The sequence below is a fragment of the Emys orbicularis genome, chromosome 3, assembly GCF_028017835.1.
Source record: "Emys orbicularis isolate rEmyOrb1 chromosome 3, rEmyOrb1.hap1, whole genome shotgun sequence".
Classification (NCBI taxonomy): domain Eukaryota; kingdom Metazoa; phylum Chordata; order Testudines; family Emydidae; genus Emys; species Emys orbicularis.
The window spans coordinates 10753947-10780051 of record NC_088685.1 but is presented as its reverse complement, the minus strand read 5'-3'; the positions used below and the strand labels follow the sequence as shown (position 1 = coordinate 10780051).

General features: G+C 48.3%; 1 protein-coding gene across 2 annotated transcripts; it reads right to left on the bottom strand.

The window, feature by feature from the left end:
• Positions 1-5180: 5180 nt before the first annotated feature.
• FDFT1 (farnesyl-diphosphate farnesyltransferase 1) lies at positions 5181-25088 on the bottom strand. 2 transcript variants are annotated; one of them, XM_065401227.1, is made up of 8 exons: positions 24987-25088; positions 21116-21213; positions 12647-12830; positions 10635-10763; positions 9192-9383; positions 7816-7992; positions 7107-7259; positions 5181-5402 (listed from the first exon to the last, which is right to left on the bottom strand). In XM_065401227.1, exons 1-8 carry the CDS (start codon positions 25086-25088, stop codon positions 5181-5183), a joined length of 1257 nt encoding a protein of 418 aa, XP_065257299.1. The 2 variants fall into 2 exon arrangements, with proteins under 2 accessions (XP_065257299.1, XP_065257300.1); XM_065401228.1 differs by lacking the exon at positions 10635-10763.
• Between the last annotated feature and the right edge of the window lie 1017 nt (positions 25089-26105).

Below are 26105 nucleotides of genomic sequence, written 5' to 3'. Positions count from 1 at the left end.
CTTTCCCCACTCAAACTCCAGCTGCAACAGGAAAGTCTGCAGTGGGCTGAGCCTGGCCTGTGTTTCTCAAGCTGACAAGCAGGAACACTCTGGTTTAAGCTTATGCTCTCCCATTAGATTCAATGGATGGGGCTTTTATCCTCATCTAGGGTGACCAGATAGCAAGTGTGAAAAATCGGGACAGTGGGTGGGGGGTAATAGAAGCCTATATAGGAAAAAGCACCAAATATTGGGACTGTCCCTATAAAATCGGGACATCTGGTCACCCTATCCTCATCTCAGCACGGTCATTATACAAAAAAAAAATACTGTCCTAGTTCCCCTGCTACAATGTCCCTGCCTCCCTGTTCCCTCACGTGGGATGTCATTGGGCATGCCCTGTTGAATACTTTGTGATGTGGATACTGGGGAACCGTGTTGAGACCACCAAACAGCCAGCAGATGGTAACAGCTTCCAGTCAACAGGTTCAAGCCGGGAAACTAGAAGTGAAGTGCCAGTCCCATCATTCCCAGTCCCCTAGAGCCATCCACTCCACCCTCCAAAACTATCCTCTCTTTCTCTCTTAAAATGCATTGGCATGAGACAGCCCATAAGTCAGAGGGGTGGATTGTGCAGCCCATCTGAACAGTGACAGCAAGGGAGCAAAACCACAGCCTTGTTTGCAGAACTGCACCGTGTGAATTGTCCCTGCTTCTGTCACTTAAAAGGAATCAGTGAGGGCTTGATCCTGGGACATCAGTGAGAGTTGGCAGAGTGAGGAATAGGACCGAGGAGTCTTGACCCACCGTCCCCTGCTCTAAGCACTAGGACATGCTGCCTCCCTCTGGATTAAATAACAAAATAAAGTTAGTGCCACTTGATTCTGAACAAACTAATATAACCAAAGCCAGATAACAACCCATGAGAGGAGAGATCTTAAAACAGGTTTGTTTGCTTTATATCGTTCTCAACCATCGCGTTCATCCCTCCCACAGCCCTTGTTTCAAGGGGCAGCACTCATCTCACCGCCAAAACTCACTACACTCCCCAAAAATCTAGTACCCCTCATTTTCCCTGCCGAGAACAATTCACATCAGAAACACAAAACCCCAGCACTGAGGTGAGAGAGTTATTAGCTCTGTAGGAAGAAATCCCACAACACTGGGAGTTTCCTGCATGTCCCTCCTGTTGGGTCTTTGTCGCACACCACATCCCGCATTTGGGCCTTCCTCAGCTGACAGCAGGGCTGCATCTATTACTGGCCAGGCAGCCTGGGGGCTTAAACACCAAGGCTCTTTCTAATTGTCTTCAATTTGGTGATGTCACACGCAATGAAGACAGGAAGAGCCTCACTGATACTCACTGTGTGCCTGTTAGGACAAGCCACAGAGGGGAGCAGAGCCCTGCTAATCCCAGCCTCTGCTCTTGTCCCACGCCTGACCACACCCCAGATCTGCCACTGTCTGAGCTCTCCCTCCTGCCAGTTTCACACACCACACCCTCTGCAGGCTTTGCACAAAATAGTACCCATTTGTCAGACCCGCTTAGTCGAATACCTAATTACAGCTCTCCAGAGCAATCGAGCCCAGAGTTACTAATTGGGCCATGTTTTTGTTCTGCATCGGGGGTAGCCCTGTTAGTCTGTATCCACAAACACAACAAGGAGTCTGGTGGCACCTTAAAGACTAACAGATTTATTTGGGCCTAAGCTTTCGTGGGTAAAAAAACTCACTTCTTCAGATGCATGGAGTGAAAGTATATTTGTTCTGCATATTTGGGGGGGGGGGAGAGTCAGATCCTGATGCTCCAGAAAATCATGGAATTAACTTAAACATAGTGAGATTTTTTTTTAAAAAAGTGTTGGGGTCTTTGTCTTCTGGTTTTTGAGCCTCTCGGGTTCTTGTTTTCAAGTTTTCTGTGCAATTGTGAGGGCTAGAAACGTACATGTTTATTTAAAAAGTAAAGCTGATATTTGCACTTAAGAATTATTATGCTCATGGTCAGGGTGATGATGTTTCTTAGGGTAGTGCCGAGGGGTACTAGGCTGACGTGCAAACACAGAGTAATAAACAAAGTCCTGCAATCACATCCCTCCAAGGAGCTTGGGTTTTAAGAAGCCTGCCGGCAATCATGAGACGCGTCGGCAACTCTGCGCCTAGGCTTTGATTGTGCCTGTGAAGCGCTGGCCCATGCTGGGGGCTCTGCAGAACTGCGCTGCCCCAGGGGAGTTCCAGAAACCATTGTGCTCCAAGAAGGAACAAGGCCTCCCAGAGCAATCAGTGCACCAGGCAGCTTCCCCACTCCCACTGCCTTTAAAGAGGCACGTGCCCGTCCCAGCTGGCCGCTCTGCTAGCCAGTGGGCAGGTGAGGAGGAAAGCCAGGACTGTCTTCCTGCCCCTCCGTGAACTTAGCTCGAGCCACTTCCCCTCCGCACTCTGATGTACTCCCACCCCCATACTTCCTCCCTCTTTTGTTGTTTGAGGTTTTGCCTTTCCCAGCTTTTCAAAATGCAAAAATGGGACACATGCAGGAGCTCTGGCCCGCCACTCCTACCGGGCGGTGGGGCTGCGAGCTCCTGCTGCTCTGAGCAGCGTGGTAAGGGGGCAGGGAGCGGGGGCATTGGGTAAGGGGCAGGCAGTCCCAGGGGGCAGTCAGGGGACAGGGAGGAGGGGGCGGTTGGATAGGCGTGGGAGTCCCGGGGGGCCTGTCAGGGGGCGGGGGTGTGGATAGGGGTTGGGGTAGTCAGGGGATGGGGAATGGGGAGGGTTGGATAGGGGGGCTCCTGGGAGGTGGTTAGGGGCGGGGGTCCCTGGAGGGGGCGGTCAGGGGACAGGGAGCAGGGGGTGGTTGGATGCGGCGGAGGTTCTGGCAGGGGTCAGGGGACGGGGGGGGGTTGGATAGGTGTGGGAGTCCCGGGGGGCCTGTCAGGGGGTGGGGGTGTGGATAGGGGGCGGGGCAGTCAGGGGATAGGGAGCAGGGGGGTTGGATAGGGGTGGGGTCCCAGGGGGGTGGTTAGGGGCAGGGGGGAGTCCGGGAGGGGGCAGTCAGAGGACAAGGAGCAGGGGGGATTGGATGGGTTGGGGGTTCCATATAGTTTCGCAACCTCGATGTGGCCCTCGGGCCAAAAAGTTTGCCCACCTCTGGTATATATACTTGTATGGCTGGGGGGGGGGGCGGAGAAATTAATGCAGACACAAAGAAGGGAGGTGTGATCAAATAAGTTTGAGAACCACTGTTCTAGATCTTTAATCATTTTTGTTGCTTTTCTCTGGACTTTCTACAGTTTGTCTATATCTTTCCTGAAATGTGGCACCCAGAACCGGACACAATACTCCAGCTGAGGCCTAATCAGCCAGCGCAGAGTAGAGTGGGAGAATTACTTCTCGTGTCTTGCTTACAACATTCCTGCTAATACATCCCAGAATGATGTTTGCTTTTTTTGCAACAGCGTTACACTGTTAACTCCTATTTAGCAGTAAGAGGTAAAAGTGAAATGGGGGGGGAGGGGTAGCAAGGAGGAAAGGATACAGGGGGAGGGAAAACAGGGGAGTGGCATATCAGGGGAAAGGAGCCAGGCATGGTGAGAAATCCCCACATTTTGTTAATTGTTTCTAGGATGCCAGTGTGTTCAGGTCAATAGGCACTTGCCCCTGTGCTTAATCTTGAAGTTTGTAGGTTTAAAAGCGCAGAAGATCTCTAGTAGTTTGACACCGCTGGGTGTTGCTTTCTTCAGGTCATTCTGGTCCAATGTAAATTCAGATCAGATAACTGTGCCCATAACGCCTGTGTTTCAGGTGCAATGTGGATTTGAAGGTGGCATAGTTCGTGTGGTAATGCTCATTTGCAGTGCCCCTTCTCTTAAATCCAGGGAAGGGGCTTAAGTGACCCTGGTGAGCAGTTATGGGTAAGTCAAGTGGGGAATACTTTTTCTCGGGTGTTAAATTTTCTTGTTGGGGATCCTTTATTTTGGTGGTGATGGGGGGGTGGACCTTTCAAAGTGGCAGATGAGGTGTGATGGCCACATGGCATAAATAGCTCAGCTTTCCTGCATCCAGACAGCTCAGCGGCACAACCTAGTCTGTCTCCCTGCAATCTGTAGTCCAAGGATGGAATGCACAGCATGCACCCACTTGTTGGTGTCACTAGGCATAGCTACCAGGTAACTCGGGGGAGTGGAAGGCCAGAAGAGCCGATGAAACTCCTTTGCTCTGGGTCTAAGTGAGCCACAGTGACTCCATCTTGTAAACTTTCACCTACTTCTGTGCTAACTGCTTACATGCTGAAGCAGAAATGTAAGGGTCAGCTTTTCTAGCAGACAGCTGCTGTTTCATTCACACTAACAAGGTCAAAGATAAGCAGACGAATGGGAATTTTTCTAACTGTAACTGCTCGAGGAGGGAGGGGTGGGAGGGGTAAGAGGGAGTAACAGACAAAGGCTTACACAGAAACAGCTTGGAATATAAAATGGAACATTTGCTGGTATGTGCTGCGCTTGATTTGAGACATGTTGGTCTCCTAGTGCCTATTCAGAGCTCTTGAATAAAGTTGTTTTGCTTCTCCACCCCTGGTGTGATTATTGGCGTGAAGCACACCAGGCAACGAACCTCGCTGCTGCCTCCTCGGGCCCTTTTGGGCTGGCAACACACTCATCACTGTAGTGGAAGGCCACCTCCTTTCTAGACAAGGGGTCAGAAACCAGAGATTCCCCCGGGGTACTGAAGAGTTCCTCAGTCTGAGGAAGGTTAGCTTCCAAGCCCAATGACGCAAGTTGGAACCGTTACAATTGCTGAGCAGTGGGGTAAGAATACGAAGCACAGGAAGAGGAGAGAGGAAAACCACAAATGCTGATGGCACAGAGCCTTGTATTGGAAAAGGGTGTCAAAATCAAGGGAGGCAATCTGAATTTCTATTTAAAAATATCACAGTCAGAATTCAGGTAAAACACCGTTTCCCACAAAGAGACTCCAACTGTCGCATTTGTAACCTGTTCATCCGAACAACGAAAACATCTGACTCTGGCTGCCAGCTACGAGCTAGTGGCTGCAATACACCTAATAGCTGCAGGTCAACCAGCAGCTTTCCATTCACAGCTTCAAGGGCCCATGCCAGTTTGGAATCCCACAGGGCAGCAGACCCAATAGGAAAGAGACATGAACCCGTTCCCAACATTATCCAACCACTGCCTTCACCCAACCAACCCTCAGTTCTCATTGGCCTGTACGTCCTCCTCCAACGCCTCTGACATCGCACTCAGATACTGCCAGCTCAGCGCTGCCAGAAGCATGGCGCACGAGAGGTAGATGGGGGAGTAATGGTTACGGGAGACCACCGTGCCATTGGGCAAACATATTGTCTGGATAGAGACAATGATCTGCTGGGTCTTGTTAGAAGACGGGTCTGTGCTTGGGATCTTCCGATAGATCTGAAGAGAGAAAAAAGGCCCACGCAAGATTAGGAAATAACCATGAGAACAACACACCATCTTGTAGCCCCTCAAATGTGAAACGGGACCTCCCGCCCAGGAGCCGTATCACCGCAGTGATGCCATGGATATTCAAACAGGACAATACTCCCCAGGAATGGGAAAGCTGCCCGGTTTGAAAGCCGCACTGGGATCAGAACGGTGCCACCTTAGCAAGATTCTAGTCCCATTTCCCTGGGAAGGTTTTGTGGGAGAACTGTGCTCCCGGCTGAACTCAGCTTTAGCCCATACTCCTTAGGAGTCAGTCTGCAATGGCGTTTGAGCCATTAGCCTGAACGAGGCCTGTTGTTTTTTAATGCTGCCGGGTGCTGTTTCTGCAGTAGGGCACTTTCAGCCGTGTGCAGGAGTCTATTGTTTAAAATTAAAGTAACAGTTCCTGCTTGGAAGTCCTTGCTAACACCGCCTGCACTCAGATTTGAAACAGGGACACATTTAAAAAAGATATATAGGTGCCTAATTCCCATTGGTTTCAGTGGGATTTAGGAACATAAGTACCTTTAAAAAACTGGGCCATGGGGCCTAACCTTTTTGTAACCCCTCATAAGCCCTGTTATGAATATGGTTAAGTCAAGTCAGCCCAGAGCTACTCGGAGGTCATACAACCACTACAAAGTGGCATCTAACTCAGGGGCAGCGTTTGCCTCTTGCCAGCAAGAACTGTCTGTGAACCAGTTAGCTCTGATTTTAACAGGGCCCAGGTACTCCCTTGCATGAGCTCACAATATTGTTCTCAGACACTTTTCAGACCATTCCCATCCACACGGTCCAGGGGAAACATGACAGAATGTTGCTAGGGACAACCATAGACCCAAGCGTAGCTAGCACTGTTCTACAGTGGCCCTGCCCATGGCTATGTGGCATCCCCTGAGCAACCTTCTTGCAAGAACCATTTTGTTTACTCAGAATTTGGTGGCCTGGTTTTCAATGGTAATTGATGCCAGTGGGGCCAGCAGCTTCTCACCAGCTCCTCAGAGATGAGGACCATATCTTTATTTCTGTATAGCATCCAGTGCACTTCTGAGAACTCCCATTGACTGCAGGGGTACCTGCATTAAGGGACTGTGGCACTGTGGGATGACAGGTTTAGAAATAGGTGAGTCAAGCCACCAAAGTTTTGCCCTACATATCGGCCAATTTGCACAGTCATAGCAACTAAAGGCCATTTGTTCTCCACGATGCTCTGGAAAGATACAAACTTTCCAGACAGGAACTGTGAAATTCCCCATTAAGTTGACTCACTAGGAAACTGTACAGTATTTATACAAACAAATATGGGGTGTTTACACAAATTGTAGCATAATGCAAGACCCTATTGGATACAACTGTGTAATATCGGTGTTGCATTATGCTACAGTTTGTATAAAATCTGAATGAAACCTGAGACAGAAATGAGTGAGGACAGAGAATCTAAAGCACCAAGGAAAACAGCTGCATTCCAGACTTTACTACTTCAAGCTGTTTCATGCTACACTCGTTTCTAGATCTTCAGCAATTTTGGTCAAAGCAAAATGAAAGTTACTAAACGGCTGAAACAGAGAGTTACGGTGGTACCCCCAGTTTAGCCCTAACTGCATAGACCTGAGGAGGAAAGAGGGAACATCTACATTTGAATATGAGTCTTTCAAAGCAAGCGACCCAACCCACCTCTTCCACATACTGGTACATTATAGACTTGACAGCCTGTATGTTTGTGGCGTCCATCATTAAAGTGACAGCTTGTCCTTTCCGAATCTTCACCACCCCCCTAAACACCTGTTTGTTATTGTAACAGGCCGCCAGAGTGGCGATGGCCATCACCTAGGGAGAAATGACAAAAACAGTATTTACTCTGTGCTGTAAGCCGTGCACAGGGGGTGAAATCCTGGCTCCATTTGAAAATCGATGGCAAAGCCCCCATTGATTTCAACCACAGTGTTAAAGGCAGAGCTTAGCTTAAAGCAGAGGATAGAGGAACGATTTCTAAAGAAGCAATGCTCACAATGGAAGACTGAAGCAAAGACAAGGAAGACAGAACAGAAAGGTTCCTAATATTTTCATTAACTATGTAGGATTGTCTTAGTTTAGGAGAAAAAAGAGTCCTGTTTATTTACATTCATCTGGCAGCACCCCTCTCCAACCCCCCACACCATATCCAAAAGCAGAGTCATTCCCTTGGGGAAAGACACAATTTCTCAGGGGACGAGGCAAACACTCAAAATGCATGGTGAGCTCCACGTTGAATTTATTTATGTACCGTTATTAAATAATGCTACTATTAAACACTATGCATAGACCACAAAAGACATCCAGTTCCAAGGGAGAGGATGAAGCAGTTAGAAGATCCTGTTTAAAACATCTGCAAATGTTAACCTACCTGTGGAATAGCGCAGAAGTTGAAGACACTTTGGGTTTTCAGTCTAGATAAGTAGGTGAGGACATCAGGGATATGGTGTAAAGCATTTGTGATCAGTTCATTCATACACTGGATGGCCACATCAATGTTCTCTGGCTTGGCGAGATCCGACAGCTTCTTGGCATACCTGCTCCAAACCTGGGAACGCCAACAATACATAGGAACACCACTCAGCCGTTAGCACTTTTCAGACATTCATATTCAAAGGGGGCCCGTATCAAACAAAAATCCTATTACTGAACGTCACCTCAGTCTCATAATCAGACCTCGTTGCAGTCAGAAAGAGGACCTTTAAAACACTTGAGTTTACTCTGGCCTGCAATTCCATTCAGCCCCATGACAGGGCCCCTCTCAATGAGACATACTAGGATACAGAGACTAACTTCTAGTAGAGAGACCTACCAACGTGGTGAATTTCTAGACAGGCACAAATCAAAGGCATGTGGATCCCACTCTGCTGAGAAGCATTTGACCCAGGTGGGAGCTCTGAAGCTGAACACCCAAGCCTCTGATTCTGCAATGCACTTACACATTTATTACAATAGTGATGTCATATCCTGCCAATGGTACTGGTGCAATAGCACCCAGGGTGTTCTCTGACAGCAGAGGTTTCTCTAAATGCTCTGCTGAACAGGTGCATGACCAAGGACAATAAGCCTGGTCTCCTAGATCGCAGCTTTGCTCCATGATAGGGGGAGAGGGATGGCTCAGTGGTTTGCGCATTGGCCTGCTAAACCCAGGGTTGCGAGTTCAATCCTTGAGGGGGCCATTTAGGGATCAGGGGTAAAAATCTGTCTGGGGATTAGTCCTGCTTTGAGTAGCAGGTTGGACTAGATGACCTCCTGAGGTCCCTTCCAACCCTGACATTCTATGATTCTATCACAGGGAGACAAAAATAGCACCAGCTTCTCCTCTGAGTTTTGCTTTAATGTACACATTAATGAGATGTTTGGATGTGAATCATGCACTTGCCATCCCTTCATGTGACAGTTAGTAGCATGCAAATTTATCAATGTTAGCAATAGAGTTTAGCCCCTGTGGGGGACACACTGCCAAATGTGACTGCTCAGAGCTCTAGGGCAGAAGCGTTTGGCCTAACTCCATACAAACATACTTGGGCAAGTTTTTTTGAAAAAGCCCAGAGATCAGAATAGGAACTGAAAGTGAATTCTGTGAAATGAGTCTCCTAACTAGTTCTGACTAAACTGCCTCAAAGCAGTTCCAGTATCTCCAGTCCTGTCCCTTTCAGATGAGCTGTCTGCATCACAACACTAACACTTCCTAATGAGCTGCATCTAGCAGAAGTTCTCATCTAAAAAAGGTCTGGTTTCCTTTACCTCTCTGGGCCAGAATTCTCTTCCTGCCAACTGGTCCTCCAGATAATCACGGATGATGATGGTTTTCTCAATGAAGACGCCCATGGAATTTGCAAGCTCTGTGTCCTGTCCTATGATAGGGTCTTCTAGCTCCAGCACAGAGAACAGACGGGAAAGGCCAATGCCCACCAGCCCAACAACGTAGTGACAATACTGCCAGGTTTGGAAAGGGAAAAAAATGTTTATCAATCTATATCCCCTAGTCCGAATGGCTACATCAAAATGACACCTGTCGGTTACTGAGTGTGCTGTGTTTGCCTTTCCTCGTTTTGATGACTATGTCGGTGGTATTTGATTTCGTCTCTGAATTCAGAGTTACATAGGCTGAGCATTCCTAAGCATGTCTCTTCATGCCTGTGCTCGACAGCCAACATCCCTACACCAGGAATATGCTTCTGCAGCATGAAGTCTACCACCAGAGCACTGCTCCACTCAGGAAAAATAGGAAATGTGTCATCCACAGCTGTTAGCGACTCAAGGGTTCCACCTTCCAGATGAAAGACCCATATGAGAGCAGCTGCTCCAGTGGCCCATTCTAGTCAAAGAGCTCCAAAACAGCATCACAAGAACGTAAGAATGGCCATACTGGGGCAGACCAAAGATCCATCTAGACCAGTATCCTGTCTTCTGACAGTGGCCAATGCCAGGCACCCCAGAGGGAATGAACAGAACAGGTAATCATCAAGTGATCCATCCCCTGTCACCCATTCCCAGCTTCTGGAAAACAGAGGCTAGGGCAGGGGTAGGCAACCTATGGCACACGTGCCAAAGGTGGCACGTGAGCTGATTTTCAGTGGCACTCACACTGCCCGGGTCCTGGCCACCGGTCCGGGGGGCTCTGCATTTTAATTTAATTTTAAATGAAGCTTCTTAAACATTTTAAAAACCGTATTTCCTTTACATACAGCAATAGTTTAGTTATATATTCTAGACTTAGAGAAAGAGAGCTTCTAAAAACGTTAAAATGTATTTCCGGCACGCGAAACCTTAAATTAGGGTGAACAAACGAAGACTCGGCACACCGCTTCTGAAAGGCTGCCGACCCCTGGGCTAGGGACACCATCTCTTTACAAACACGGTCATTCACAAGGATCAGTAACAACATACAGTAGCTATTCAATGCCTGGTGAAATTTACACAGCGATCTCATCGCTAAGATAACTCTTTACATTCACATCGAAGGAGGCTGCCCAAGTAGCAAGACTCTGAGTTAACACTTTGTCCTTTGCTCATTTTGGGTACCTATCTACAACTGGGTGAGCGTCACCAATCCCAGGGGAGAAGAAGCTGTAATGATCATGCTGATGGCTGCGGCAAGTGCAGAATACCAGGCCTCCAACAGGCATGCTCAGAGCAACAGTTGCTCTGAGCATGCTCTCCATGCTCACTTACAGATTTACTTACCTTATCCCACTCTTGCAGGGAATCAACCTTCTTTTGCAAGAACTCTGCCATACCAGCTCCCATCTTGTGACAAATATCTGCAATCACATCTCGATACACCTTTGCCAGGTTCCTGAACTCCAAGGAGATCTACAGCAGAAACCACAAGGAAATATACATAGTGCTGAAAGTAAAGCAGAATTTGGCATTCATTAACAGGCTAAGAGAATGATAGGTTACAGCTTAATGGGGTTTTATCCTGCTCCCCACTGAAGGGATTGGCAAAATTCCCCACTGGCTTCAATGGCAGCAGATTCAAGCCACTCAGCAGTAAACACAGATTCAGCAAGTTCTTAAACAAAAATTCCTCTGATCTTTGGCCACAGCTCAGATGCAGTCTGTATCTTCATGAAGACAGTATGACTTTGGGCAGCATCACTTGGGAGTTCATGAATGACGGACTTACAACAATAAACTCTGTGGGAAGAGTCCCAGCAAGTGAACAGCAGGTAAACTGATGGGAACAGTGAAAAGAAAAGATCTCCAGTGTTCTTTTGAAGCTCAGCTCTGTATATCCTCCCCAAGACCCATCTCCCCAGATGTCAGCATGTGTGGATTGCCACTGGATGCCTTTCTCCCAGGCAAAGCAGCATGCTCACATCACTCCTAGCCTCAAACTGCTCACACAGCTCTCCATGTATTCCAGAGCCTAGTTCAAAGCTGCCCTCCTTGTTCTTAAAGCAACCCATGGACTTGGTCTTTATCTTCCAGACCTCGTCTCTTTCTTTTCTCCACTCCCTGAATCCTCTATTCACCTAGCTTCAGCCTCTCTCTCTATCACTTCACTCAAACCTCCTCTTCTGACAGCTGAAGGAGCCTCCTTATACTGCTATTCTTCTGGCCTATCCTTGGTACCGTGTCTCTCTCTATGATTGTAGTTTTCTTTTAATATTTCATAGACGTGTGGCCAGAAAGGACCACTAGGATCATCTGGCCAGACCTCCTGCATAACACAGGCCAGAAGTTTCCATCAGCAGCAGCAATTCCATCATTGAGCTCAGTAACTCCTGGTTGAACTAGACCATACCTTTAAGAGAGACATCCCATCTCAATTTAAAGACTTCTGGTGACAGAGAATCCACCACATCCATGGTTACCTTGCCCTAATGGGTAATTCCCCTCACTGTTTTAAAGGTGCATCTTATTTCCAGTCTGAATGTGTCTAGCTGTACCTTTCAGTCACTGGATCTTGTTATGCCTTTGTCTGCTAGATTAAAGAGCTCTCCAGTAGAGTCTTAACCTTCTCTTTGATAAACTAAATAGAACAAGCTCCTCAAGACTCTTGTAAGTAAGTAACAGATTCTCCAAAGCCTCCACCAAGGTAACTCCCTCCATAAACTGGGCATCAGGAGGTCACAGAGCAACTTGCTATCATTCCCGTTCCCTCCAGGGGGCAGAGTAGGTCACACCTGAGGTCTATTGACATGGAGAGCACGAATTAACGAGTCTGTCATTCACAGTATGAAGCTGATCTACTTTTTCAACACCCAAGGGAACATATAATTTTTAGAGCCAAGTTTTCAGCGGGTGACCCTCACTTGCACACACGCAAAGTTTATCAGCATGTAGTTTCCCCCCAATTTTGAATGCAGTCACATGTGCAAGTGACTAGACCCCCTAAATCACCACAATTACACACAACTGCAGTGAAATGTACATGACCGTAGGTATGTGAATGGATATGATTTTGGGCCTCTAAAACATAGTCCTTGGTGTCAAAGCCAGGAAGTGCCTCAAATTCTGGGGCAGTTTAGAGTTACAAATAAGTTGTTTTCTGCATCCCTTATTCATATATTGGGCAATGCAGGCCAACAGCAAACCTGGTGACACTCCAGCAGGCATTGCCAATGACCATGACTTCAGTCAACTGGCAATTCCTACGTACCAAGTTGCAAAGATGTTTAAAGCGGATACTGGTACTAGTCAACATATGGGTTATATTATAGTTTGAAACATGGAAACTAATGTCTCACCGTTGGGAAGTCCTCAAGCACTTGCTTATACTTCTCCTTGCTCTCCATGTATCTCCAGTCCAGCTGATACAGATAGGAGTGGAAGTCATGCAACATTGGGACCTTGGTTTCTAAACTGATGGTCATATCATCTTCTACAGTGTCCAGAGCTCGGAGAACCAGGTACAATATGCACACAGCATGACTATGGAGGGAGAAAATGATTCCCTATTACTTGGGATTCCCTATTACTCAGAAAAGTAGTTAAAAATTATCACATGGCTTTTGTAACAGACATTCTCAAATTAAACAGTCCAGCAGCAAAGTAGGGGCTATCCAATTTATTGCACTGAATGCAGCATGTATGATTACCTGCCTTGTGGGCAGGTGACATGTGTGTGCATTCGGTGCAAGAAGCTCAAGACCCTCAGAGACTGAGTATGGGCTCTGGACACCAGAGTGGCTGAACTGGAGGAGCAAAGGGAGGCAGAGAGGTAGAACCATAGAATCAAAGAGTTAGTCTAACCCCCTGCCACGATGCAGGGTTTGTTGCATCTAAACCATCCCAGACAGATGGCTATCCAGCCTCCTTTTGAAAACCTCCAGTGAAGGAGCTTCCACAACCTCCCAAGGTGTCTGTTCCATTGTCTTGCTGTTCTTATAGTTAGGAAGTTTTTCCTGAGATTTTATCTAAGTCTGCTATGCTGTAGTTTGACCCCATTGCCTCTTGTCCTGCCCGCTGTGGCAAGAGAGAACAACTTTTCTCCGTCTTTTTTATGGCAGCCTTTCAAATATTTGAAGACCACTAACATATCCCCCTTAATCTCATCTTTTCCAAACTAAACATACCCAGTTCCTTCAGCCTTTGCTCGTATGGCTTGCATTCCATCCCTCTGATCATCTTTGTCGCTCGCCTCTCGATCTTTTCCAGTTTCTCTACATCCTTTTTATACACTGGTGACCAAAACTGGACACAGTACTCCAGCTGAGGCCTAACCAGCGCCGAGTAGAGTGGTACTATCACCCCCTGTAACTTGTCTATTTCTCTGTTAATGCAACCTAAAATGTATTTGCTTTTTTTGCAATAGCATCGCATTGCTGACTCATGTTGAGGCTTTGATCCACCACAACTCCCAGATCTTTCTCAGCAGTGCTGCTGCCAAACCAGTTATATCCCCATTCTGTATTTTTGCATTTGGTTTTTCTTCCCTAAGCGTAGCACCTGACATTTGTTTTTGTTGAATTTCATTTTGTTATCTATAGCCCAGTTCTCCAATTTATCAAGATCCCACTGAATTTTAGTTCTATCCTCCAAAGTGTTGGCAACCCCCTGCCCCAGTTTTGTGTCATCTGCAAATTTGATCCGTACGCTCTGTATTCCCACATCCAGGTCATTAATAAAGAGTTAAACAACACCAGTCCCAGAACAGATCCCCATGGAACCCCACTTGGGACTTCCCTCCAATCCAACATCATACCATTAATAGTTATTTGTTTGCGTTTGTTTAACCAATTATGTATCAATTTAATGGTAGTTCTGCCAAGCCCACATTTCTCCATTTTATTTATCAGAATGTTATGTGGGACTGTGTCAAAAGCCTTGCTGAAGTCCAGCTATATTATGTCAGAAGAACATAAGAACAGCAATACTGGGTCAAACTAAAGGTCCATCTAGCCCAGTATCCTGTCTTCCCACAGTGGCCAATGTCTGGTGCCCCAGAGGGAATGAACAGAACAGGTAATCCTCAAGTGATCCATCCCCTGTCACCCATTCCCAGTTCCTGGAAAACAGAGGCTAGGGACACCGTCCCTGCCCATCCTGGCTAATAGCCACTGATGGACCTATCCTCCATGAATTTATCTAGTTCTTTTTTGAACCCTGTTATAGTCTTGGCCTTCCCAACATCCTCTGGCAAGGAGTTCCACAGGTTGACTGTGCGTTGTGTGAAAAAATACTTCCTTTCGTTTGTTTTAAACCTGCTGCCTATTAATTTCATTTGGTGGCCCCTAGTTCTTGTGTTATGAGAAGGAGTAAATAACACTTCCTTATTTACTTTCTCCATACCAGTCATGATTTTATAGACCTCTGTCATATCCCCCCTTATTCGTCTCTTTTCCAAGCTGAAAAGTCCCAGTCTTATTAATCTCTCCTCATACAGCAGCCATTCTGTACCCCTAATCATTTTTGTTGCCCTTCTCTGAACCTTTTCCAATTCCAATATATCTTTTTTGAGTTGGGGCGACCACATCTGCACGCAGTATTCAAGATGTGGGATTTAGATAGAGGCAATATGATATTTTCTGTCTTATTATCTATCCCTTAAAGGTTCCCAACATTCTGTTCACTTTTTTGACGGCCGCTGCACATTGAGTGGATGTTTTCAGAGAACTATCCACAATGACTCCAAGATCTCTTTCTTGAGTGGTAACAGCTAATTTAGACCCCCATCAGGTAAGGATGAAGCTTTGGTGAAGGCTGGAGCCAAGGGGAAGTGGCCCAGGGAATTGAAGGCAGTTTTGCTGAAGGAACACGGCACCATGTGGCTGCTATTCTTAGAGTTCCCGGGCTGGGACGGGGAGTAATGGGCGGGCCTACAATTGGACAGTGCCAGCGAGAACCCCCCAGAAGGGGATCTGAACTACTTAGTGGCCTAGCTGGAGAAAGGGCAAAACCATTGTCTCCAGGGAGGAAGCCCTGGGGGTACAGGCTGAAACCAGGGCCTGGACTGTTTAAAGACTCCAGACACACCTGACCAGAAGGGGGCACTCGTGAGAGGTGGCTGCCACACCATTACACCTAGTAAAGAGGAGAGGATAAAAGTTGATAAAGGACATGTAGAAGCTGAAGAAAAACAGTCAAATGAAAAAGAGGCCCGTTCAATTACATCACATGAAGGCCAACAACTAAAAAGGGACAAATTTTAAAAGTGCTTGTATACAAATGCTAGAAATCTGAATACTAAGATGGGTGAACTTGACTGCCTGATATTAAATGAGGATATTGATATAATAAGCATCACAGAAACTTGGTGTCACTATGACAGAGGTGGGCAAACTACGGCCTGCGGGCCACATCCGGCCCGCGGGACCCTCCTGCCCGGCCCCTGAGCTCCTGGCCGGGAAGCTAGCCCCCGGCCCCTCCCCTGCTATTCCCCCTTTCCTGCAGCCTCTGCGTGCCGGGCCGCCAGCGCAATGCTCTGGGCGGCTGGGCAGCGCAGCTGCAGAGCCCGGCCTGACCCGGTGCTCTGTGCTGCGCTGTGGTGTGGCTAGCTCCAGCCAGGCGGTGTGGCTGTAGCGCTGCCAGCCACCGGTGCTCCAGGCAGCACGGTAAGGGGGCAGGGAGCGGGGGGATTGGATAGAGGGCAGGAGAGTTTGGGGTGTGGATATGGGTCGGAGCGGTCAGAGGGTGGGGCACAGGGGGGTTGAATGGGGCGGGGGTCCCGGGGGGCAGTCAGGAAGGAGAAGGGGTTGGATGGGGCGGTGGGGGACAGGGAGCGGGGTTGGGGTTCCGGGGGCAGTCAGGGGACAGGGAGCGGGGTGGTGGTGGATGGGGCAGGGGTTCTGGGGGAGCCATCAGGGAAAAGGGGGGTCGGATGGGGCAGGAGTCCTGGGGGGGGGGGCTGTCAGGGGCGAGAAGCAGGAGGGAGGGATAGGGGGCAGGGGCCGGGCCACGCCTGGCTGTTTGGCGAGGCACAGCCTCCCCTAACTGGCCCTCCATACAATTTCCAAAACCCGATGTGGCCCTCAGGCCAAAACGTTTGCCCGCCCCTGTACTATGATAAAAATGGTACACAGTAATACCAGGGTACAAAATATATAGGAATGACAGTGTAGGTTGTGCTGTTGGGGGACTGGCACGATGTGTGAAAGGAAACAAAATATAGTAAAAATCTTTAAAGAATCAAACTGTACCATAGAATCTCTATGGATAGAAACTCTATGCTTGAATAATAAAAGTTTATTAGGAATATTCTGCAGACCACCTGACTAGACTGGTGATGGTGACTGTGAAATGCTCAGAGATATCAGAAAGGCTATAAAAATAGAAAACTCAATATTAATGGTGGATTAAACAGACATCCCAGCAATAATGAGGGATTTCAACTATCCCCATATTGATTGAGTACATGTGTAAGCAGAGTCAGGATGAGCTCTACCCTGACATCTGGTGGTGAATTATGGCGAGTGTGGAAAAGAACTTCAGGGGCTGATCTTGTTTGCATAGGCACATCCACTCGCCTGGCATGGAACAACAGCAACTGAAAGTGGTTACTTTGGCTGGTGTGGGATCCCCAGTTTCTCTATTATTGGGGCAGGAAGAATAAAGTTTTGTTACCCTGATTCTGTGAATCAAGGCCAGTGGAACTGTTGTATGACAGAAGGACTGAGTGAGTCCTTCACCATTACCTAAGTAGCACTTGCTTGACAAGGGGCATGGGTTACAAAACCCAGTGAATTGAGAGAGGATGGGGACAGGCTTTGAGCTCTGGTCAAGTGTAGGTAGTCTCTTGGTCTATCCAAGACCGTGATCAAGTGTCTTGATGTTTTGGTCTTTTGGCCTTGAGATGAAAACCTTACCTTTGTTTCTGGGACCTTGAAGTGAAAAAATTCTCTAAATTATAATTGTACCTGATGGTATGGGCCCCCTCTGAGGGTTTGAAACACCAATTGCACCATCTCCTCTCTCCACTGTTGAATGTCAGAGCTAACTTTGATTCTATTAGGAGTCTAGTTACAGCCTGCTGAGCTGAATTCACTTTGGGCCAATGGTGCACCAGCACTGGGGCTCCCCTACTATACAATGAGCTGAAATTGCTAAGAGCTGAAATCACAAAAGAGCTAAAGTTATTAAGAGCTGAGATCACTGAGTGCTGTGTTAACTAGTGGGGGAGCCTGAAGCTATATTGCTCAGCAGCTGGCGGAGCAATTTGTGGGGACGACTGGAGGAGCAGCGAGCGGCGCGGGGCCGGTTGGAGTGGCCCAAGGAACGGCGAGCGGAGCTGTTTGCGGGAACGGCTGGAACGGCTCACAGGTCGGTGAGCGGAGCGGAGTGGAACGGAGCAGCTTGTAGAGCGGAGCAGTTCGTGGGATGGCAGGAAAGTGGACTGGCTTGTGGTGAAGGCTGCAGCGGAACCCCCACGGGGAAACAGACGGCTGGCCAGCCTCGGATCACGTAAGGTGCCCCTTAACACCCTGCGTGCCCCCCCCTTTTACTCTGGGGCTGCACTGACCAGGGACAGAGACTTTGGGGGTTGTTGGACTTTTGGGACTTTGGGTGGTTGCTGGACCCAAGAGACTTTGGGGGTGTTGGACTTTGGGGACTCTGGGTGATTTTTGGGTTGTTGGATTCAAGAGCCAAAGGGAAAGGACACAGCCCAATTTGCTGGGGTGGGTTTTGCTCATGGTTTGTGTTATGAATCCTGTTTGTGGTGTTTTTCCAATTTTATGCTGATGTCGTTTACCTCATGTTATTAAACATTTTCTGCTACACTCAGACTCCGTGCTTGCGAGAGGGGAAGTATTGCCTCTTAGAGGTACCCAGGGGGGTGGTATGTAATTGTCCCAGGTCACTGGGTGGGGGCTCGAGCCGGTTTTGCATTGTGTTATTGAAACGGAACCCCTAGATACAGAACCCGGCCCTTGTTGCTGCCAACTTAGATGGGCAGAAGGGTTACACATGTCACCTCAAGACAGGATGCAGAGATAAAATTTCTATATACTTTTAATGACTGCTTCTTGGTGAAGCTAGTCCTGGAACCCATAAGGGGAGAGGCAATTCTTGATTTAGTCCTAAGTGGAACACAGGATCGGGTCCAAGAAGTAAATATAGCTGAACCACTCAGTAATAGTGACCATAATATAATTAAAGTTAACATCCTTGTGAGAGGGAAAATACCAAAGAAGCCCAATACATTAGCATTTTACTTCAAAAGGGAGAACTGCACAAAAATGAGGAGACTAGTTAAACAGAAATTAAAAGGAACAGTCACGAGTGAAATGCCTGCAAGCTGCATGGAAACATTTAAAAACATCACAATAGAGGCTCAAATTAAATATATACCCCAAATTTAAAAAAAAAAAAATAGTAAGAGGATCAAAAAAGTGCCACCATAGCTAAACAGAATAAAAAAGAAGGTTCCAATCAACAAGGCATTCTTTAAATATCTGAGGTCAAATCCTACTGAAGAAAATAGAAAGGAGCATAAATTCTGGCATATCAGGCGTCAGTATAATTAGGCAGGCCAAAAAAGAATTTGAAGAGCAGCTAGCACAAGATTCAAAAACTAATAACAACAACAAAAAGTAAGTATATGACAAGCAGGAAACCTGCCAAACAATCAGTGGGACACTGGACTATCGCGGTGCTAAAGGCGCACTCAAGGAATACAAGGCCATTGTGGAGAAGCTAACTTAATTCTTTGCATCGATCTTCACTGCAGAGGATATGAGGGAGATTCCCACACCTTGAGCCATTCTTTTTAGGTGACAAATGTGAGGAACAGTCCCAGACTAAGGTATCAGTAGAGGAAGTTTTGGAACAAATTGATCAGTTAAAGAGTAATAAGTCACCTGGACTAGATGGTATTCACTCAAGAGTTCTGAAGGAACTCAAATATGAAATTGCAGAACTACTAACTGTGGTACATAACCTATCACTTAAATCAGCTTCTGTACCAGATGACTGGCGGATAGCTAATGTGACGCCAATTTTTTTAAAAGGGCTCCAGAGGTGATCCTGGCAGTTACTAGCTGGTAAGCCTGACTTCAGTACCAGGCAAATTGGTTGAAACTATAGTAAAGAACAGATTTATCAAACACATAGATGAACATGATTTGTTGGGGAAGAGTCAACATGGCTTTTGTAAAAGGAAAATCGTGCCTCACCAATCTACTAGAATTCTTTGAGGGTGGTCAACATATATGTGGACAAGGGTGATCCAGTGGATATAGTGTTCTTAGACTTTCAGAAATCCTTTGACAAGCTCCCTCACCAAAGGTTCTTAAGCAAAGTAAGCAGTTATGGAATAAGAAGGAAGGTTCTCTCATGGATCAGTAACTGGTGAAAAGATAGGAAACAAAGGGTAGGATAAATGGTCAGTTTTCAGAATGGAGAGAGATAAATAGCAGTGTCCTCCAGGGATCTGTACTGGGACCAGTGCTGTTCAAAATATTCATAAGTGATCTGGAAAAAGGGGTAAACAGTGAGGGGGCAGAGTTTGCAGATGATACAAAATTGCTGAGAAGAGTTACAAAGGGATCTCACAAAACTGGGTGAGTGAGTCACAAAATGGCAGATGAAATTAAGTATTGATTAATGCAAGGTAATGTGTAGTGGAAAACATAATCCCGACTATACATACAAAATGATGGTGTCTTAATTAGCTGTTACCACTCAAGAAAGAGATCTTGGAGTTCTCTGAAAACATCCGATCAATGTGCAGTGGCAGTCAAAAAAGCTAACAGAATGTTAGGAACCATTAGAAAAAGAATAGATAAGTCAGTGTCTATATTATTTTCAGTCTTTACAATGGAGCGAATCATGGTATTCACTAAGTACTATCAGTTTCTATTGTGCAGAAAAGATTTTGCCTTCGGGCTTGTCTACATTTGAAATGCCACAGCAGCTGCACTGCTGTAGTGCTTCCGGGTAGACACTACTTACGCCGACAGGAGGGGTTCTCCTGTCAGGGTAGGTAATCCGCCTCCCCAAGTGGCAGTAGCTAGGTTGAGGAAGAATTCTTCTGAGGTCTACCGTGGGGGTTAGGTCGGCTTAAGTACACCACTCAAGGGGGTGGATTTTTGACAACCCTGAGTGATGTAGCTGGGCCGACTTAACTTTTTAGTGTAGACCAGGTCTGAGTTACTTTTGGTTCCAGTTTAGCTAGAAGGTGCAGAGAGGACATTTTCTTCATCTGGACTAAATCATTCAAAGAGGGGAAACCAAGCAGGAGCTGAAAAAGCAGGAAAGCCGATTTCTTCTTCCAGTCTATGAATAAAACCCTGGTGTGAAAGGATGAGATCTCAAAAGTCTACCAACTTGAAGACCGTGGGGCCAGATTTTCAAAGGTATTTTGGCTCCTAATGATGCAGATAGGCACTTCTGAAAATGCCACCAGGCTCCAAAGCAGGTCAGGTACTTATCTCCCACTGACTGTGCCTATTTGTGGCCAGGACACTCCATTAACCCCCTCCTGGCCCACTCAGCCAGGTGCTTCTGCTGGGCTCTTGCTGCTTGCGTAACCCTCTACTTGTTAACCCTCTACTGACCAGCTAAGCTAGGTGCTCCCATGGCATGGATACATTTACATTAACCCTGTCCCAGCCAGCCCAGCTGCACTAGTGACCTTCCCATGTCCAATACCCCCCAGCCACTCCCATTGCTTAATTAACCCTCTCCTATGAGGTTTAGGTGAGGGAATGACTGGCCCCTGCTGCACAGCCTATGCCTATTAACTCCCTCATGTCCAGCTCCCTGCTGTGGGCACTCACCGCAGCTCCCCGTCCAGGGCCTGGATGACGGCGGCGAAGCTCCGGCTGGTCTGGTTCAGGTACTTGTAGCAGATCTTGAGGTTGTCGCTGAGCGCGTCCTGCGGGCAGAGCAGAGGGGACACGGGCTGCTGGAAGCGGGCAAGGCCGGGCAGGCCCCAGAGGGGAAGCTGTGGTGCAAAATCCGGCTGCCTCTGCAGAGCTGGCCTAGTGGCAAGGAGGAACACACGCTGGATACCCCACTGTCCCTGGCCACCCTACCACAGGGGGAGCAGCATGGTCTGCTGTGCCTCCTAGCAGAGCTCCAGGGGGCCTGGAGAGAGCACCCATCCCGCTAACCCTGTGTGCCCCAAAGACACTGACCCCCAACGACTGATACTGGACCCCCAAGGAGAGTCCCCTCCCCATTAATTCCATGCACCCTGGAGCAAACCGTGACTTAACTCTATGTGAAATGGCTGCCTCTGGTGTCACCTACCAGGATATCTTGCAGCCTCAATACATATGTTCAATGCATAGCACCTTCTCTGTGCTGCTAGATGGTAAAGATTGGTTTAAAATCTGTAAGCGAGTTATTTGCCCGTCCACTAGTGCACTGCAAGGCTTTATGGAATATGAACATGCATAGCTAAGAAAAGAACACGGTCAACTTGAAATCTAGTTGATTTCTTAAGTTGAAATTAGTTCCATGTACTACACTTCCCTGGGTTCTGCTGCTTTATGGTTTTACATTCACATTTTCCTTCTTTTACCTATATTTTTCACTCCCCTAACCTCATCTGGAAGAACAACACAAACAGGGGCAAACTGATTGGCTATGCAGAGAAATGCTGAAAGTAATTTAACACCAACAGACCCCAGTTGTCGGGATTGAACCTGGGATCTCTGGAGCTTAGTGCATGAGCCTCTATCGCATAAGCTAAAAGCCAACAGGCTGTTAGTTAAGGCTGTAAAGCAGACTCATGATCTCTCTCTAAGTGGTCTCGGTGCCACTAGATGGGACAGAACACCACATCCAGGAGGTGTGTGGGTTACAGTAACTTGATATGAAATGTTATATGCAATGAGTAAAGCTAGGAAGGAAACCCCCAGAATAAATGGGTTTTCCTCTGATCTCTGTCTGTTACAGTACTCTTTGGTATTACTTGTAACGCTAAATAGGTCAAATATTTTCAGACAGGAGCATGATAGAAGGTGAAAGTGTTGGTTTAGTATCTTTTATTGACCAACGGAGAATTTTATAACACAAAAACTTTCAGACCAAGAGGGATCTTTCCATATTGAATTCCCTATATCCATCCATATTTTTAGACAGACCATTCCCCATCTCATCTCAGCTGGAGAGATGGGATAATTAAACCCAGGGGAGATGATCAGCCCTAACTGTAATAGAGATTGTTTGGAGGGATACGGGGAACATATTTTGAAAGTGTTTTCTCCAAGGGGAATGACTTGCCTCACATTAGTGTCAATGTGAAAATAGTTGATTAAAAATAGCACTTACCATCCTTCTGAACAGTGACTGCTAGCAGTCACCAGCATGGGAACCCAAAGTGATGCCTCAGTCCTACTAGCTGATCAACACTGGTGTGCCCCATTGGGCTGCAAAACAGGCAAGATCTGCTCTCAGTGAGCCCCATTGACAATCACTGATCACACCCACATAGATCAACTTGCAGGACCTGTGTCTTAGGCCACAGCTACACTGCAAACTTTGGCTGACACAAGTTTCATTGGCGCACCGCCGTCACAGTTAGTATATTGCGTGTGTGTGTGCATATGTAACACCGACCAGACCCCGGTCGTTGGCAGGTGGGATCAAACAAGGAGTAATTGACAGAACAAGGAGTAATGGTCTCAAGTTGCAGTGGGGGAGGTTTAGGTTGGATATTAGGGGGGAAAAATCACTAGGAGGGTGGTGAAGCACTGGAATGGGTTACCTAGGGAGGTGGTGGAATCTCCTTCCTTAGAGGTTTTTAAGGTCAGGCTTGACAAAGCCCTGGCTGGGATGATTTAGTTGGGGGTTGGTCCTGCTTTGAACCAGGGGTTGGACTAGATGACCTCCTGAGGTCTCTTCCAAACCTAATATTCTATGATTCTATGAACCTGGGACCTCAGGAGCTAAATGCATGACTCTCTACTGCATGAGCTAAAACCAGGTGGCCCTAGGGCTGTAGCAGGCTCATTAATCTCTAAGTGGTCTCAGTGCCACTAGAGGGAACAGAGCACCACACCCAGGAGGAGTGTGGGTTACACATACTTGGCTCCTTGTGTCGGCGCTGCGCATACTTACCAGGAGCGCTTGTGTCAATGCACAGTGCAGTGTGCCGTGGGTAGGTATAGCAGTGTGCAACTCTCCACCTCCAGCCCACTGTCCTTTGGGAAGCATTGGCAATGCATGATGGGGCAGAAACGAGTCGTGCAGGGGTGCTGGGAGCAAGGGGTAAACTTCCCAGGGTGCAACTGTCTCCATCCCATAATGTCATCTATATTGCATAATTTCCGCACCTTTTTTTAAAATTCCACAAACCCGCATTGCCATTCTGCACCTTTGTCACAAGCGTTGCAAGCACAAGGGGCATGAGCCTCCGGTATTTGCAGAGCCATAAGAAGAATTGACTCAGTGGGGGACGTGACAGTATCCCTTCTTCTGCATCCCCCGTGCAATCTGCTCATAGATGTCCACTTCTCTATGGATGGTCTGGAGTTGTGCCTGTACGGCCTCTTCTCCCCACAGGCCCAGGAGATCCATCCAGTATCTCCTGTCCACGCCCAGCCAGAGCTGGGCAGCGGCACACAAGGGAGAGCTGCTAGGTGTGCTTGCCAAGCTGGACAATGAGGAAAAGGCATTTCAAAAATTCATGTAACTTTAAAGAAGAGGGGGGCCTTCTGGTCTCTGTGACCTGAGGGCAGTAGAGTTCACAACTGTGACCAGAGCAGTTGGTGTCTGGCATTGTTGGACAGGTGCTGGAGGACTGTTAGGGTTGACATAAGTAATGCAATGTCTTCACTCACGCTATGTCTACATTGCTATATCGACCCTGGCTCAGTGCCACTTGGGGAGATGGTGCTACTGCATCACTGTAATGGGGCACTTACATTGGTGGGAGACAAATTTAAGTGTAGACACATGCACAACTAGGTCAATGCAAGGTGGCTTATGTCGCCCTAACATTGTAGTGTCGGCCAGGCCTTAGGCTCCACTGCTCCGGCAACTCATGGTGCCCAGGCAGACTCTGCATCCAGTCAGGGTGACTTGCAGGATCGGTGCCTTAGCCAGTACAGCTGGCTTTATTGCGGGTGATTCATGGGATTAGTACAGTGGCGACGGAGTCTTTCACCTCTAGGACTTGAGTCTGATCCTGCCCCAGAAAGAAGTGACCTGTTCCCACTGAAGTCAGTGGGAGTTTTGGCACAGAATTCAATAGGAGCAGGATTGGACTTCAGTAGCTGTTACCATGGGCCTACGTGACATTAACTGCTGACCGAAGATGAACTTTGTGTCCCTCCACCCATTGTCTTACCTTGATCCAGTGTCCTTCACTCTGACCTCAGAATGAATATTGTGCCACAGACTCCAGGTCAGGGCCTTGCCTTGGCCAGCTGGCACATGTCAAGACCCTTTCCATTCAGCTGGAAACAGTCAATAAGACTTCTGAGAACAACAGTGTTGCCCTCAAGCACCAAGAGCCCCACCTAGTCCCACTAAGGCCTCCACTTCAGAGAGATAGCGTTTGGCACACTGGGAGCACCAAACATCTGTAGGCATGTACTTGTTAACAGGACAGCATCAAGGTTGGACACTGGTTTCCTGGGTCAGACGAGACGCCCTGTGGCCAGCACCCTCAGCCCGCACCCCGCCCGCTCTGCTCACCTGGTCCAGTGGGGGCATCACCGCTGCGCCGCCGCCCATCTTAAACCGCAGCAGGTTGTAGATCTCCCGGGGGCGGCCCAGCCACTTCCCCACCTGCTCCATGGGCAGCCGCGCGCATCTGGGGATGAGTGACAGAGGCATAGAATTTCTACGTGGTGCTGCTGCCCAGCCGGAGGATCCTCCCAACGCGGCGTTAGGACGGGCCTCATCCCCGGCTCCTGACTGCACCTAGCAGCGAAGCCTGGGGCGCGTGTTGGCAACGGATGCTTAAAGGGACTGCAGCTCATTTCGGAGCCAGAGAGACTGTAGGGTCCAGCCCTGTGTGTGGCACCCCAGGGGCCCTGTGGGGAGGGGGCATCCGGCAGCCTGAGCAAAACCCACCCCAGGGGAGCGCGTCCTGCCCTTCCAGACACCATTGCCCCAGCCCCATTGCCTGCCACTGCCCCCACCAGACAGGGAGCCCCCCACATCCCAACTGCCCCACTGCCCCGCCCCCACTGCCCTGCTGCCCGACACTGCCCCCTGCCAGACATTGACCACCCCCACCCCCACCCCAACTGCCTCGTCGCGCCCCCGGCCAAATACATCCTCCCCAGCCCCTCTGCCTGACAGCACCTTCCCTGCCTGACACTGCCTCCCCACATGACATGCCCCCCCACCTCTGCCACATACAGCCACGCCCAACACTGCCCCACCCCCACCAGACACCACCCCCACTGCCCAAACACTGACCACCCCCCCAGGCACCGCCCCATCACCCCGTGCTTTTCCCCGCCCCTATACAGACACACTCTCCTTCTACCCAATTCCCACTGCTGTTCCCGACTCCTATACCAATAAACTGCTCTGACTACCCAACACCAGCCCTCAGAAACCCAGTTTCCATGTAGACTGGCGCGATGGCACAGTTGCTGTGATGGTCCCTGTGCCTGGCACCGCCGCTGTCCCGTATTGTATCCCATCACCTTGTGTTACCTGTGTGCGCCCTGGCGAGCTCCCTCTCTGCTCTGCGCCCTGCAGAGACCCCTCCCGGCCCTGATCCTGCTGCTGGACCAACTGCCTGAACCCAACTGCCATCAGCAACAGATCCTCTGGGGGGAAATGTCATTGTCTCTGCTT